Genomic DNA, 15,744 nt, shown 5'->3' with positions numbered 1-15,744 from the left:
AAAATCCAGGTCACCACTAGATAGCAGCACAGTGACAGGGAAAGCTAAATCTTTGACATCTTGTGGTATGCAGATTATTACAGACAAGATATGGTAGCCATAACAATTATTTTCTGGTACCAGTCCAAAATATTGCTATCCAAGGGCTCAAACAGCTCAAGATCTCATTATTTCCTTGAAAATAGTAAAAGTAGAGGAAACAGAAGAGCAACTCAAAAAGAGAAGTTCCACAACTTAAACAGGAGTCCAAGTATCTTTTTAAACATACCAAAGTGGGATTTACTACTTAATTTTCAATACATGGAAATGCAGTGGCATTATTTCACTATCCTAATACACAGTCAGGCTGTGGCTGTGAAAATAAACGCTATAAGACTTCGCCCGCTTGGCCGGATCTATAATAAATTTATATTAGGCTTTACAGAGGTTCCAAATCAGTGAGAACCAAGAAGCGGTCTGCAGTCGGCCGCCTTCGACCGACTGGTCTCTAAAAGGACTATCCTTGTCATCTCCAGCAATCGAGGCGTTTTAGTTAAGACATTCGGAAGCTCCAAATTTTGAAGGCTGCCAAAAATTGCAAATCGGGTTTCCCTCCAAATCTGAAAGGGAACCTTGGTTTGGTTTGGTTCTTTCTTCTTTCCAGTAGTTCTATTTCGTCAGTTTACGAAATAAATACACCCGCCACTTCAACGGCCATTAAAAGCCAGGCTGGAGGGCGGAGACCTAGCTGACTACAGAGGCAGGAATAGGCAGCATCTGCTGGTCAGGTGATTTAAAGCGAGCTCTTCCTCGGAATCGCCTCAGGAGGCGGTAGGGCGCATGTCAATTCCCCTTCCGCCCTTTCACTTCGAACATGCACTGAACACTTGAGAAGCGGTTTCTTAGCGGCACTCTGCTTCCGGCGCAGTTACGTCACTTCCTGCGGACGCCGACGCTCAGCTCCCTCTCCTTTTCTCTCTCTCTCTCTCTCTCTCTCTTCCCCTCTCCCTTTTTTCCCTCCCCCTTTCTCCGGACCCGGATGCTGGCTGGTGGCGGCGGCTCCTCTCGGGACTGTCACTGAGCGGCTCCGCCGGGCCTCTTGTCCTGCGCGATGGCGGCGGAAGAGGCCGGGGGAGCGTCTTGTTCCTCGGGGCCGGTGTCGACCGGGCCGGGGCCGGGTCCAGGACCGGGGCCGGGGCCGGGGCCGGGTCCAGGCCCCTGCGAGTGGTTGCTGCTGCGGGACGGCTGCCTGCGTTGCGACGCCGACGGGCTTTGCAGCCTGTGTTACCACCCGGCGCTCAACGCCATCCTGGCCGTGACCGCCCGCGGCGCCATCAAAGTCATCGACGGCACCTCAGGGGCTACGCTGCAGGCGTCGGCGCTCAACGGTGAGGCGGTGGGGGGGGGACGGAAGAGTCGGGTCAGAGGCCGGTCCAAAACAGGGACCCCCGTGGGTGGCGGGAGGTGGGGGAAAGAGCGGCAAGCGGGCGCCGCGGGTTTGTGTAGGGAGAGCGGGCGTTGTTTGGGGAAAGAAAGCCCGCCGCGTCCCCTCGTCTCTTCTCTCTCGCTCGCCGTGGCTTTTCGATCTGTCCCGGGTGTGTGTGTGTGTGTGAATGTGACTGTGACGGTTGGGCTTCGGGGCCTGGAAGTCCGTTTGCTTGCTGACGAGCGCGAAGGCGAGCCGGTTTCTTTCTCCGTCTTGAGCACCCGCCGCTTTTATTCTCTCGAATTGTGACTCGGGAGGACGTCGAGCCGAAGCCAATAAAGAAAGACCGGCCCGAGTTTGTTCGCTTGGAGGAGGAGGAGGAGGAGAGAAGTGGAAGTCGAAAGTTGCCTTCCCGTACCGGCCCCCTTCCTTGACCGGCTCCCTACTTTCTTTTTCCCATTTGGCAAATGGTTTGTTTTTAAAAGCAGGGTTCCTCAGCCCGGTGTGCTCCGGAAATGCTAGACCTCAAGTCCCACCGCTGTCATTCCACATGGCAGTGCTGAAAGGAAGGGCAACGTTGGCCAAGAATGACAGAATCCCAGTTCTGGAAAACTATTTCAAATTCTGACTTATTTCCCCACCCCCTCCCTTCCTAAAACTATGACTCCACCAATTGTTAACAGACAAGTGGGGAAAGGTTGACCAAAATAAGTTTCTTTCAAGTGCCTTATTAGAAGTGAGTATATCCATGTGGTAGCTGGTGATTACAAAAACGTGTGTCGATATGCTGTAATTTACGAAAGTATGACTACAGTATTATAATATGCACAGGTAAATATTGAACATAATCTTTGCTTCAGTGGCCTATTGGTAATAACACTGAAAGTATTACTGTACTAAAAATTCAGAGACCCCTTAACTAGATTTGACAACCATTGATTTAAAACCTCAACGGTTTTGGTATTAAATTAGGTGGTAATGCTTTGTTTCTGTATTTTAAATGTTACAACTAAGCAGATTTCTGCTTTTCCTATAATGCTACTTTGAAGTGGAATATAGCAACATGTTGAAGTAGTTGTAGGTTATTACCCTCTACAGAATTTTGTTATATTGGTCTATTTTTTTAATGCAATATATTTCAACATTTGAAAAATGTGTTTAAGACAAGGAAATGTCTAGTTTATCATTTCTTAGTACGCATTGTGTTTTGTGAAGGTTGTGGTAGGGTTTGTTTGTTTTTTAAGAATAATTGGTAAGGCTAAGGATATTTATAGTGAGAACCAAAAATACCTGGGATAAGAATTTTTCTGTGTAAAAATAATTTAAAAGGTAGAAGATGACTATAGAACACTTAAATGTTGTGGTTGTATGAATTATGCTTTATTTACATACTTGTTTTAAATGCCACTTTTCTGTTCAAAATACATAATCGAGCCTTTACAAGTTAAAACACCATAAACATACAGAAGAAAAATAAGAATTAAATCACCAATAATAAATAATGTTAAAGGCCTCAGTAAAGAGAGTTTTTACAAGTGTTCTAAAGGCAAAGAAAGTGAAGTGACAAAAGACGCTCTCTTAATGTAGGTAGGCCTCTGAAAGCAAAGCTATCATCTCCCATAGATCTGAGAGGAAAATCTTCTGTTAGTAAGATAATGACCTTTTTTGGGATGTTGATAATTAGCACTAATGTCTTTAGTTATACTTGAAAATCATTTGACAACCAATGCAGATTTTTCAGTATTATCAAGTTATGAGGCATCTGCATTCTGCAGGGTCATCAATAGCATCAAAATAGTGAGAGCTTTCTGTTGTTTATGTGCATATGGTACATGTTAAAAGGGGTAGGGTTTTGATTATCCAGTTGTGCTCACTATTTTTCTGCTGCTCGCTGTCAATCTGCAACTATTTATCATGTTATCTTGGTAATTTTGTACCAGTTAGTCGTCTAGCTATTATAGTGTATATTAATTGCAATTTCCAAATAATTTTCAAGAGTACTCCTATAAAGAGTGGAGTAAATTGCTGTTATAGGTAGTCCTCGATTTACAACAGTTCGTTTAATGACCGTTCAGCCTTATACCATCACTGAAAAAAGTGACTTATGATTGTTTATCACACTTATGACCATTAAATCATCCCCGTGGTTAGGGGATCAAAATTCAGATCCTTGACAACTGACTCATATTTGTGGCGGTTGCAGTGACCTGGGACCATGTGATTGTCTTTTGCGACCTTCTGACAAGCAAAGTCAATGGGGAAGCCAGATTCACTTAATAACTTTGTTACTAATTTAATTCAGTGGTTCACTTAACAATTGTGGCAAGAAAGGTCATAAATGGGGAAAAACGTGCTTAACAAGTGTCTCAACAGAAATTTTGAGCTCAATTTTGTTGTAAATTGAGGACTATCTGTAATCATATTGGGATATAATAAAATAAATAAATGGTCAGATTACATCAATTGGTCCAATGGATAATTTTTAAAAATGTGATTTTTGCCACAGAAAATCAGAAAAACTGGTAACAGTTGTGAATAAAAACATATATTGTAGGCTTATTACTTGATTTAGATTAGTGGTTCATCATCATCATTACTTTAACAAGAAATCTCTTTTGAATGTCAGTAGTGAATTTCAATTTGTTTTGTTTTCTTTCATTCAGTTCATTATCAATGTAAGTAATGGTCAAATATAATGATTGCTTCCTTGGAATGAAATGGAAAATATTTTGGAGCCATAAATTATCAGAATATTAATAGTATTTCAGACCAAATGTGAATGACCCACACAAGTAGTTTCATGTGAATATGAACAGCATACAGGAAAAGATGGAATCCTATGGAACACATAAGATAGTGACTTAGGTATAGAGCTGAAGACTCTTGCATCAGGACATGGCTTGACAGGAGGAGCCAGATCATTGCAAATCATTTCCCTCAAGGTGCAGGTTTACGACATCATCTAGGATACATTGAACAATTATTTGAAAGCTATCAGTGTTTGAGTGAAACTAGAAGATTTGATACAGTTTATCAGCTGAGTAGGTTTTCCATTTTCCTAACTGAAAAGTTGATTGAGATGGATTTTGCTGAAAAGAGCAATGACTGCAACACAAAGTGTTTTTGTGCATTGATGTAAAAAATTGTGGTGGGTAAAAAATTATTACCATAATACGTTATAAAAGTTGTTTATTAAAAAAAAATCTACTGTGAAACAGCTACTTCACTTTGGCCACTTAGAATACAATATTTTTCATTAATTCCAATATTTTGCTTTATAATATAATCTTGGAAATGCATTCCAATGTGAGCAGACCCATTCTTACCTTATTTTCCTTTTTCTTTCTTTCTGAGAGAAATACGTTTCTTTCATTTTTGTTTTCTTGTTTACTTTCAGTTTCTCTAATCTCTTCTTGCTTACCAGAGTCCTTCCTTCCTTTCTTTTGCCTAGCAGAGAGATTGCTTGTTCAATTACTTATAAGTCTTTCCTACTCCTTGTCTGACAGAGAGATCTGTATGACAGAGTAACCAGATCCAGTCTTCCCCTTGGCCACTGCACCATTTCTTCCTCAGTACTTCCCAACCTTTCTGCTTTCCTGCTGCATAGACTGATTCTTGTCAGAAAGAAGCATTAAGCATAAGAGGCATCAGGGCATCGGTTTCATGGCCTGGCCAATCAGACTTTTCAGTTGCAGGGGATCTGGTAGGTCAAGCTGAGGTGAACAGTTAGGCCACTAATGTCAAACTGCCTTTTCCTGGAATGAACCTTATATCTTTTTTCAGCATCCTCTGTGCTTACCTACAAAGTGTAAATATGTTTCCTACCTTTGAGCTACACAAAGAACATGTTAATTGCCATCTAGTCATAGCCTAATTCTCAGATCTCATATAGAGATGCTCGGGGTTTGCTAGGCTACACATGTTTAATAGATAGGTTGGCTGAGCTATTTTTGTGGCATTTGGATATATCTATTTTCTTTTCTGACACTTTTTTTCCTATTTATTAATGAAATTTGGATAAAAATGCATCTTTGTGATTTTGCAATTTTTTTACCAAAATATAAGTCTATGGGAGCACTATGTATGAAGTCTGATTTATTTATTAGAATAGAATAGAATTTTTTTATTGGCCAAGTGTGATTGGACACGCAAGGAATTTGTCTTGGTGCATATGCTCTCAGTGTACATAAAAGAAAAGATACGTTCATCAAGGTACAACATTTACAACACAAATGATGGTCAATATATCAATATAAATCATAAGGATTGCCAGCAACAAAGTTATAGTCATACAGTCATAAGTGGAAAGAGATTGGTGATGGGAACGATGAGAAGATTAATAGTAGTGCAGATTTAGTAAATAGTTTGACAGTGTTGATGGAATTATTTGTTTAGCAGAGTGATGGCCTTCAGGAAAAAACTGTTCTTGTGTCTTGTTGTTCTGGTGTGCAGTGCTCTATAGCGTCGTTTTGAGGGTAGGAGTTGAAACAGTTTATGTCCTGGATGTGAGGGATCTGTAAATATTTTCACAGCCCTCTTCTTGATTCATGCAGTATACAGGTCCTCAGTTATATACTGTATCATATTCAAAAGCTGCCCATCTCCCTCATATGAGGCTGCTAAGAGGTTTCATTTATTTATTTAAAACATTTGTATAGCCACCCAACTTAAAACCAAACTCAGCACAACTCACAACCAAAGAATAAAAGGATACATGCAAATAATAAAAAAGAGAACAATAAAACCAACATGTTGCGTTGCTATCACAACAAACTTCCCTAATGCAGCCCACAACATTCTCATACTTCATCACACTTCATCTTCTTTCTATCTCAAAGTGTGGGGAAAGACAGCTTTTAAAGAAGGTTAAAAGGGTAAAGGCCTGCTGGCTGTCATGGAGGAGGGTGTTCCATAGGGTAGGGCTGCAAAACAATGGAAAGTCCTATTTGTTCACTGTACTCCTTCACTTTTGTTATTAGAATTTGTGATAGAGATGGAAATAAGTGCATCTTTTTAAAAGATATGTATAGTTTTAGCAAAGTATTTGATGGTTGAACGAAGTAGAATGAATGGCAACAGGATTAATATTTGAGACTCGTAGAATCTTTTCAAGTACATATGACCAATCTGAGCTATGTGATACATGTAGAACATGCAGAAAACAATTTTGGATGGAAAGCTGCTTTGTTAATGCCTTTTAGAGCCTACTAGATATCAGGAAATGCCTGTGGCCTTATTGGAGCCCATGAAGACAGCATTGTCACCATTGCTCCAAAACCAATAACTTTAGTCTGAAGAATTTCTTTAGCTGTACTAAAAGTAGGCATAAGAGTACTTTTCTTTCTTCAGCAGTACCATAAGGCATAGTTCCCCACCTTTCCAGTTTTGTGGACTGGCTGGAGGGGGAAGGGGAGAGTGGATGGTTCCACGTGAGTAGTGGGCATTGTGCAGCTCCATTTATACAAGTGGAGGGCAAAGGTGTGTACACAGCTCCACTCACACATGCACTTGCCTGCTTCTCGTGCAACTGGGGATGTATACGCATGCTCACCTGCCGCTTCCGTGGCCTGGTTCTGAATGGCTCAAAGTCTGGTAGTGGGCCACGGTCTGGGGGTTGGGGACCCCTGCCATAAGGTATAAAATACCATTATGGGAAGTTTCTGTAATGTTTCATATTGGGATTGGAAGCAAAGCTGTTTATACCTAGTACTGTTGATGTATGTTGTGATTACTGTTGTTGCTTTATTTTTACATCTACTGTGCTGAAATTTTAGTGACATTGTTTATTTATTTTTTATCAAATGTATATAACCACCCATCTCATGAGAAGTAACTCTTAATAGTTTCTATTTTAATGTTCATGAATATAAAATATGAAGCAGAGAATGCAGGTGGTAGAAGAAAGAAGGGTTTATAAGGAAAAAGATTCTTATGTTTATAATAGTTTTTCATAATTTTATTAAAAATATTTCTAATAGGGATGTGCAAAATGTTCCATGTTTCATACACAGAACAATTAGTTTTGATTAGTCCAAGTCTGAACTGAAATATGTATTTATGTTGATTCATATATGGAACAAAACAGATTCTAAAGACAGACCAAGACATGATTATTCCAGGCAAAAATGGTGTGGGAAAAACAGGAGAAAAAAAGTAAGAGGCTTGAGGGATTTGCTTAGTGACACAATGTATGGATATTGGTTGTAATGACTGAGCAAAGTCACTAGAAGGAAGTGGTTGAGCCGGTGGGCTATGCAATGCTTGTAGATTTTTCATTATTGCTGAGACCATCAATAGTGCAGGATACGGGTGACAGTTGAGGGTGAAGGAGGGAAGAAAAGAGGCTGGGGAGACATAGAAGCAGGCAGGCCCGGGGGAGTACCTTATTGGGAATTGTTAAATTGAGAGAGCCTGGGTTGTGTGTAACACACATCATATACGTCTGATCACCCCCTAATATTCTGAGAGCTTTCTGAATTTAATTTCATCCAAAATCAAGAAAAGCAATAGCATTCTGTTTATTCTGCTGGAGCCTCCTTGTTTAACTATCTTCATCTACTTTCAGAACACTTTTTTTTATTTCCACCAAAATAATTCAGCAGTTTGATTGCTTTTTAAATTGTAATCATTCTATGCTATTTTTACTATATATGGTAGACAATATGATATTTAATTTTTTTTTGCACCAATCATTTTATGCATTCATTGTCTCTTTCACTTCATCATTCCACCAGATATCCTATTCTACATTGCTCATTAACATCTCCATATATCTTTTAGCAGTCTGTAGCATACATTTTCCATTTTGTTCACGTCTTCCACACCCTCTTTCATTAAATCCATTCACTCATTCTCTCTGGATATTAATCTAACAGTTTTTCATTCAGGCCTGTGTGGTAGTTTTCATTGTTGCTTCTTGTACTCCCCCCCGCTTTTTATTCTATATTGTCTTGCACAAGTTGAGCAGCAAACAGTTCTCAATTAGCACATTGCCATTGATTTTACTGGTTTTGTCATAAATCAATTAATAGGTAATACAAGAATTGAGAGGGGTAGATCAGGCAGAGAAAGAACTATAGAGAAAGAAATTCTTGTCTAGAACTCATATCTGCAACTTAAATAATCAAAGAATAATTGGTCTCTTGCAGTCCAGTAATCTAGATCTAAATTCAAACAATGAATTTGGAATATGGATCTCCAGAGAAATTTAAACAAGGGAGTCACACCACATTTTTTATCATATTCTCCCGTAAGGCTTCACTCTTCTCTCTTATTTATCATCCATTGTGATTTTGAAATTTTGTAAGCTTTAACTTTAGCTAGGCTGGAGACATGGCCCTTAGCAGTCTATATTTATGTGTTAGAAGGGAGAAGGGCAAAACAAAGAGGAAATACAGCCTGGGGCTGAATAGGAGACAGAGAAAAGAGTTATGCTAGCCAATTCCTAGAACGTCCCAGGTATATCTATGAGTGTGAGAGTAGCAAAGTTAAGCCTTGTAAGATTCTGTCTGTTGAGTACAAGCAAATAAAGAACTGAACTTCGACTGGATTGCTCTATGTCATTCTTAAACTGGCCTGACATTCTGTTACTGTAGCTTCACAATAAAGTAAAGTTAGCTTATCTGGTTGTGTTTCCTGTCTGGTCTACCTGATAAGACTGACATCAATCTTACAAGTCTCCTGTTCTCTTCCAAGGAGAGGAATTTCAGGAATGTCCTCTGATGGTCAAGATACTCTGTGTTGTGGTCTGTTAGCAGCCTACGGAGCTAGCAACCGAATCAGACAGTGATGAGGCTGAGGTGAGGGCAGGGCCATCCGGAAGTGAGGTGCGGACTCCAGAGCTTCCAGAGAGTGATAGTAGTGAGGCAGAGGAACATGAGGAGCCTATTCCTAATGCACACATGAGAAGAGCTGCCAGAAGGCAAGAGCAGCTCAAGCAGAGAGGACAATTTGGGAGATTGGCCCCTCCCATAAGGCTTAAAACAGACCAGCACTGACATTTGGCCTTTGCCCTAAAACAACGTTGTAGCTGCGTCTTCTGCTTCGCCTTCTGCTTTGTCTATGTCTTTATTTTTGTGGCTTCTGGATGTTTGCCAGGAAGGGCCTTTGGCAGTTTGCCTAATTGGACTAAGATTTGTTAGATAACTGAGGAATTTGTATTGGGAGGCATTTGTTTTACTTTGAGTTGAACGATGCTGGGAATGAAGTAATTCCCAGCTGTTCAAATAAAGTTTCTTTTTCCATGGACTAAGTTTATTACTACTTACTTGGGCCTGGGTCACAACACTCTGCTATCCACTAAGCATCTGGCAGCAGCCTTCTTGCAACCCCAGAAGCTAGTAGATGCGCAAATGACCACTTTGCAGAATGTCATGATAAAACTAATGCAACAGCTGAGGCAGAATTTGCCTCAACCCATAGCAGCACAACAAATTGCTTCTTAGGCAATGCTTCTGCATTCCCATAGGAGCTTGCCAGAACTAGGATCACTTCTGGACGTTCACTGCTCAATATGATATGTTTATGGCAGGCAGACCAGTGGAGTTTTTCCACTGATCACACCAAAATGAATTTTGGATTAACTTTGCTGAAGGAAGCAGCAGCTCATTCATTGAGGGAACCATCTGATATTGGACAGGACCAGAACCTCATGTGTAAACCTGACACTTTGGCAGTCCCATACAAGATGGAAGATTTGGGAGCTGAAGCGGTGTCAGAAATAAATAAAGATATCCTGGAAGAGCTACATCACCATTGATTGACTGGAATAGTTAAGGCAGAGAACAAATGGTAAGGGGAATCTACAATCTGTTTTTCCCCATATCACCCTCTCCCAATAGCCTCCTCGGAATCCAGCAGAGGAGAAACCATGCAAATTGGAGCAGCCAAGATCTCCAGAAAAAAAGCAAAAAGGAAGGAATCAGGGATTGTATTTTTACTATGGGGCTCCAGGATTCTTTGCCAGATCATGTCTGTTAAAAGCATCAGTGTCTTAAACAGCAACAAGATGCAGAATTTGTAAATCAACAGGAAGATAGCCACCAAGTGCCCATCTCATTTCATAGCAGCAAACCAAGGAAATTTTGCCAACCCCTCCCCTTCAGGAGTTCCAAACAGAGTATGCTCCACTATTTGAAAAGAGCACAGTAGACAAGCATACTTAATTTACTGTTACTTTAGATTCTAGGGGAAAGGTGGATTTTTCTCTGTTGTAGAGTCTAGGACCATGATGGCGAACCTATGGCATATCAATGGGCACCTGAACTCTGCTCCAGCATGCATGTGCACAGCGGCCAGCTGATTTTTGGGCCTTCTGGGCCCACCAGAAGTAGGGAAAGAGGCTGTTTCCTGCCTCCGGAGGCCTCGGGGGGTGGTGGGGAAGGCCTGTTTTTCTCTCTCACCTGATTCCAGAGCCTCTCTAGGAGTCAGGGGGGCAAAAACAGCCCACCAGAAGTTGGTCCCACCGGAAGTTGGCAAACGAGCCATTTCTGGCATCTAGGGACCTCCAGGGGGTGGGGAAGGCCGTTTTTGCCCTCCCCAGACTCCTAGAGAGGCCCTGGGGGCTGGGGACAGTAATAAACAGCCCTTCTGTTCTCACCAGAAATTGGCAAATGGGCTGTTTTTGGCCTCCAGAGGACCTCTGGGAGGGGGAGGCTGTTTCCTCCTCTCCCCCAGACTCCTAAAAAGGCTCTGGAGCCAGGTGAGAGAGAAAAACGGGCCTACAGAGCCATCATGTGCCAGGAGTGGGGGGAATGGCGGGGGTTGCGTGGGCGGGGCACATAGAATTATGGGTGTGGGTATGTACGCATGCAACCCTCCCTGCCCCCCTCTCCTGGCATGCGATGGCAAAAAGGTTAGCCATCACTGGTCTAGGATAACCATAAATTTCATAAATATAGAAACAGTATAGAAATTAAAGGTTCCCATAGGTATTCTTTGATTTAGAGCCACAATCGGGACTGGAATTTCCATTATTAAGTCTTGTCATAAAGCACAACATCATGCAACAGCATTACTTACTGATGTAATCCTGGCAATCCCCATTGCCATGGTTAACAAAGAATCACAGATCATTAAGTAAGTACCCACCCCAATCCAACCCATACTTACTTTCTCATTCCCTTCCCTTGGTAAGGTAAGCTATTGTCTCTTTTTTAACTCACCCAACCCATCTATCTCCCCCCACCACATCTCTGCCCTTTTGGACACCTTGCATTCTGCCTTGCAGGTGGTAAGTAGCCCCAGAAACTCATGCTTTTGAAGCTCATTGCCACACTGGCAATGAGCTTCATTGGCTTCTGGGTATGCTGCAGTTCTGAAACTTCAAGAAGCCCTGAACCACAGTGAAGCAGCAAATTTTTTGCAGTGCAAGGAAAGTCCAACTAGGCCCAACAGTGCATCACAAAGCACTGAAGCACAAAGCCCCAGCAGTACAGCACAAAGCCTCTGCACAACACAACAATGCATTGTCACCTCCTCTAGAAGCCGCAGTGGTGCTGTGTAAAGTTGCCACCTGGCACCGCAACATGAAGTCACACTAGGAAGTCCCAGAGGCGCAGTGTGAAACCACCAACCAGAAAAGCTGCTGCCCAGCACCGCAGCATGAATTTCTGATTCAGAAAGCCAATCCCAGTTGCCTTCACTGCTCTGTACTCTGAGATCCTGCATTCTGCAACCTCAGCTGATTTTCACCATCTTCCTTCTGCTGCGACGTAGCAGCCCTGTCCCTTCACAAGGCACCATGTGAGGCCATCTTCCCCATTTCAAGCTGGGCATTCTTGGTCAGCAGTGGGAGCAAGAGGACAGCAAAGGTCAGCTGGGGAGTGCAGGAGGCAAAGGGACGTACATGGAGGAGGTAGACAGGGGACTTGAATTGCCTGTGCAATCTCAAGTTTGGGCGGGCTATCAAGCACTCGAATTTTGATCACATGACTACAGGGGCACTGCAATGGCTATAATTTCTGGTCATAAATCTTGTTCAATTCCTATGTCACTTAAAACGGTTGTTGAATGAAGGTAGAATTAGAATTCATAGTCTTTTGGTTTTTATTCTTGTATATAAAGAATGTATTTTCTTTTACTACTCTTGATAATGTAGTGTGCTTTTCCTTTTCAGAAAGCATAACAATTCTGTCTTTTGTTCAGATTATTTTTCATCAATGATTGAACAATTTGGTCAATTTAGTACTAAAACAGTACTACTATAGTACTAAATAAATCATTAGGTTATGAATTAGATGGATGTTTGGAAAATATTTTTTATCAAAGTTATACTGAATAGGTTTTGGATTGTTGAAACATACTTGTCTGTCTTTACCTATAAACATTTCTTCTATAAAAATTAGAATAATATTGTTTTTAAAAACCCAAGCTTTCTTGGTTTGTCAGCTTTATTTCAGATATTTCTCAACTTAAAGTGCATTAAAATAAGGAAAATAAATATCTATACCTGGAGAAGAGACTACAGTATTAGAAGTGAGAATACCATTCATTGATATTCAAATGTAAATTTTTAAGGAGCAGGAACTTCGTTAAAATCTCCTCAGAAGTCCTTCCATGATAGGCTTTCCCTTCTATGATCAGTGAGAGGAGTTTGCAATATATTTCAGCAGAATTCCATGAATTAAAATCTCTTTATTTTATTTTATTGTTTTGCTTTTTACATTTTACAGCTAAGCCAGGTGGTCGGGTGAAATGTCAGTACATTTCTGCAGTGGATAAAGTCATCTTTGTGGATGATTATGCAGTTGGATGTAGGAAGGATCTGAATGGCATCTTGTTGTTGGACACAGCTCTGCAAACTCCTGTTTCTAAACAAGATGATATAGTTCAGCTTGAATTGCCAGTGACAGAGGTAAGTGATTAGTAGTCTCTCTATTAGACTTCTACAGGAACCCCACACACCAAATCTAATTGCCTTTTAAATTTTTCCATTGAATATGTGTATTTTTATTATAATACTGCTACTATGCTGGGGAAAAAAGACTTTGTCTCTTCCTTATTTACATGTATTTATCATGTGCAAAATCTGATTTTCGTCATATTCAGGACCTCTCAGTAATCATACTCATGAAGTAGCCTGGGATTTTCATCTGGTCAAAGAATGGATAATTATGCTGATTGGTAAATTTCAGGAACATGTAACCTAAATAATCCAGTGGCTTCCAGTTTGTTTTCAGACTGATTTCAAGTTGGTGATGATTGTCTTTTAAAAGTTTGAAATGCATCTTCCTTAATTACTAAGATTTAGGTAACAGGAGATGCATATTTTATCCTTATTTAAAATCAGCTATATAGAGAATATATTCATAGACCTATATCCCACTAATTAATATCCTTTTTTCCTGTTCGGAAGTATTTTAATTGAATTTTAGCTATTGGTATATTTTGCGGAAATCAGTCATGGAGATCTATTTAACTAAGAATAAGAGTACTTAACTAGGAAATAGCATTTTGTGTGCACACTAGTATTTTGCCAGTTGTGCCTGGATAATAAGAATTGAATCCTTTATTGTTGATCGTACAACCTTGTTTTAAGTTTTTCAAGCTTGTAATGTACCACAAATAAGTTACTTTGAGATGCATATCGGTACAGAATACAAGAAATGTAATAGTTGAAACAGTATTTTAAAAGCATGGGTGAATACAAATCTGATGACCACTTGGTTTAATTGCTTGGTTAATAATAATTTATTACTAATAATCAGATTATTGGTTTTTGCATCTACTGCAAAGGGTAAAGTGACCTAGTAAAGAAGATACGTTGCTACTTACTATTATTATTGTGAGTGTTTACTATATTGTACATCATGATACATGTATCTCATTTTAAATTATTTTTTATTAATTTTTAGTAAATATAGTGCAAATGATACCACTTGAAAACAAGACTTGATTTAATTCCACCGTATAAAATTGTATATTTAACAGAATATGAAATAGTAACAATTTTAAAAAATTGTCAGAAGGAAAAAAACCCTTTTAGAATTGTGCTATCTTGCCTCCTTGCCAATTACAAGACTGAGACCTGGAAGATTTCATTAAACCAGTCTTCAGAATGTGTCGCACATACTTTATTGTGAAAGTTGTAAGTTTAAATGAGGGATCTAATTATTTAATATGATCTGAACACAAATCACTTTCTTCTCTTTTTTTAACTACCATATTTTTCGGAGTATAAGACGCACCTTTTTACCCCCAAAAAGAGGGTGAAAATCCGGGTGCATCTTATAGTCCGAATGTATCCCCACCCAGTCTCTGAAACTCTTTGAGAGGTTTCAGAGACAAAAGCCAAAAACAGAAGTTTGAAAAGGGAGGGTAAAAAAAAAAAAGGCAAGGCACAGAGCTCACAACCAATGAACCTGTTGCTAAAGTTCACCTCTGAAAACAGCTGATTGGGGTATTCTGGGAAGCCGATCCACCCCCAATCAGCTTTTTTCTTATTTTCCTCCCCAAAAACTAACATGCATCTTATATTCCGGTGCGTCTTATACTCCGAAAAATACAGTAACTTCTGTGGGTATTTTATAATACCACTTGGCATAATGTTGGCTTTGCTGGTTATCTTAAGGATGTTGATATATCCCAATAGTAATAGTTTATTTCTGAAGTAATTTAGATATATTTCTTGTGAAGAAGCATTTTTCTCTATTTTTACTTTGGATTTTTATCTGGAACTAGATTCAAATAGTTTTCTGAGTACTGAGTTCTTTTTATAATAACTAAATGCCTTAAAGTATTTTCCCATGTATGCCTTATTCCTTAAACATTTGTTTCAAAAGATATATTCTTTATAGAAAGTAAAAAAGTTGAACTAATAATTCCAGTGCTAGTCAGAAGTTAAAAATTTGCTTTTTGTATCTCAGGCTCAACAACTGTTGTCTGCTTGCATAGAGAAGATAGATGTGTCAAGCACAGAAGGATATGATTTGTTTCTTGCACAATTGAAAGATGGATTGAAAAATACCTCACATGAAACAGCAGCGAACCACAAAGTTGCAAAGGTAAAAAATCTTATCACTTATTTAATGCCACAGACTTATTTGCTTTGCTGTTGCTATTCTATATTTGATTTTTAATAGTTGTTTTCCCTTGCAATGAATCAAACCTTGAACATGAATATGCCGTATAAGGGTTGGGAAGGGAAAGTTGGACACTTTGTGTTTAATTACCATCATGTATTTATAATACAGAGAGGGTCTATTTTTTAGCCCTTGTTGTTTCTGTCTTAATGTTGGACATTAGTTCCTTCATGATAAGCAAAAGTCTGAAAGGGAAGTCTTCAAAAATTTTATACATTTATTCTTTTTGAATGAACTGTTTTCAGAACAAAATAAATC

The 15,744-nt window shown here is 39.8% G+C and overlaps 1 protein-coding gene across 2 annotated transcripts in view; it reads left to right on the top strand.

Annotated features, from left to right (window-relative positions):
* The first annotated feature begins 907 nt into the window (after positions 1 to 907).
* BIRC6 (baculoviral IAP repeat containing 6) overlaps positions 908 to 15,744 on the top strand; it is a 183,436-nt gene continuing 168,599 nt past the window's right edge. For both annotated transcript variants that reach the window (XM_058164248.1, XM_058164240.1), the window contains exons 1-3: positions 908 to 1,367; positions 13,078 to 13,259; positions 15,271 to 15,408. In XM_058164248.1, the coding sequence (XP_058020231.1) occupies positions 1,091 to 1,367; positions 13,078 to 13,259; positions 15,271 to 15,408 (597 nt within the window). In that variant the 5' untranslated portion in view covers positions 908 to 1,090. The remainder of the gene's footprint in view (positions 1,368 to 13,077; positions 13,260 to 15,270; positions 15,409 to 15,744) is intronic.

Source organism: Ahaetulla prasina, chromosome 1, assembly GCF_028640845.1.
Source record: "Ahaetulla prasina isolate Xishuangbanna chromosome 1, ASM2864084v1, whole genome shotgun sequence".
Classification (NCBI taxonomy): Eukaryota; Metazoa; Chordata; class Lepidosauria; order Squamata; family Colubridae; genus Ahaetulla; species Ahaetulla prasina.
Note: the sequence above shows the minus strand (reverse complement) of the source record. Positions and strands in the feature narration are given on the sequence as shown.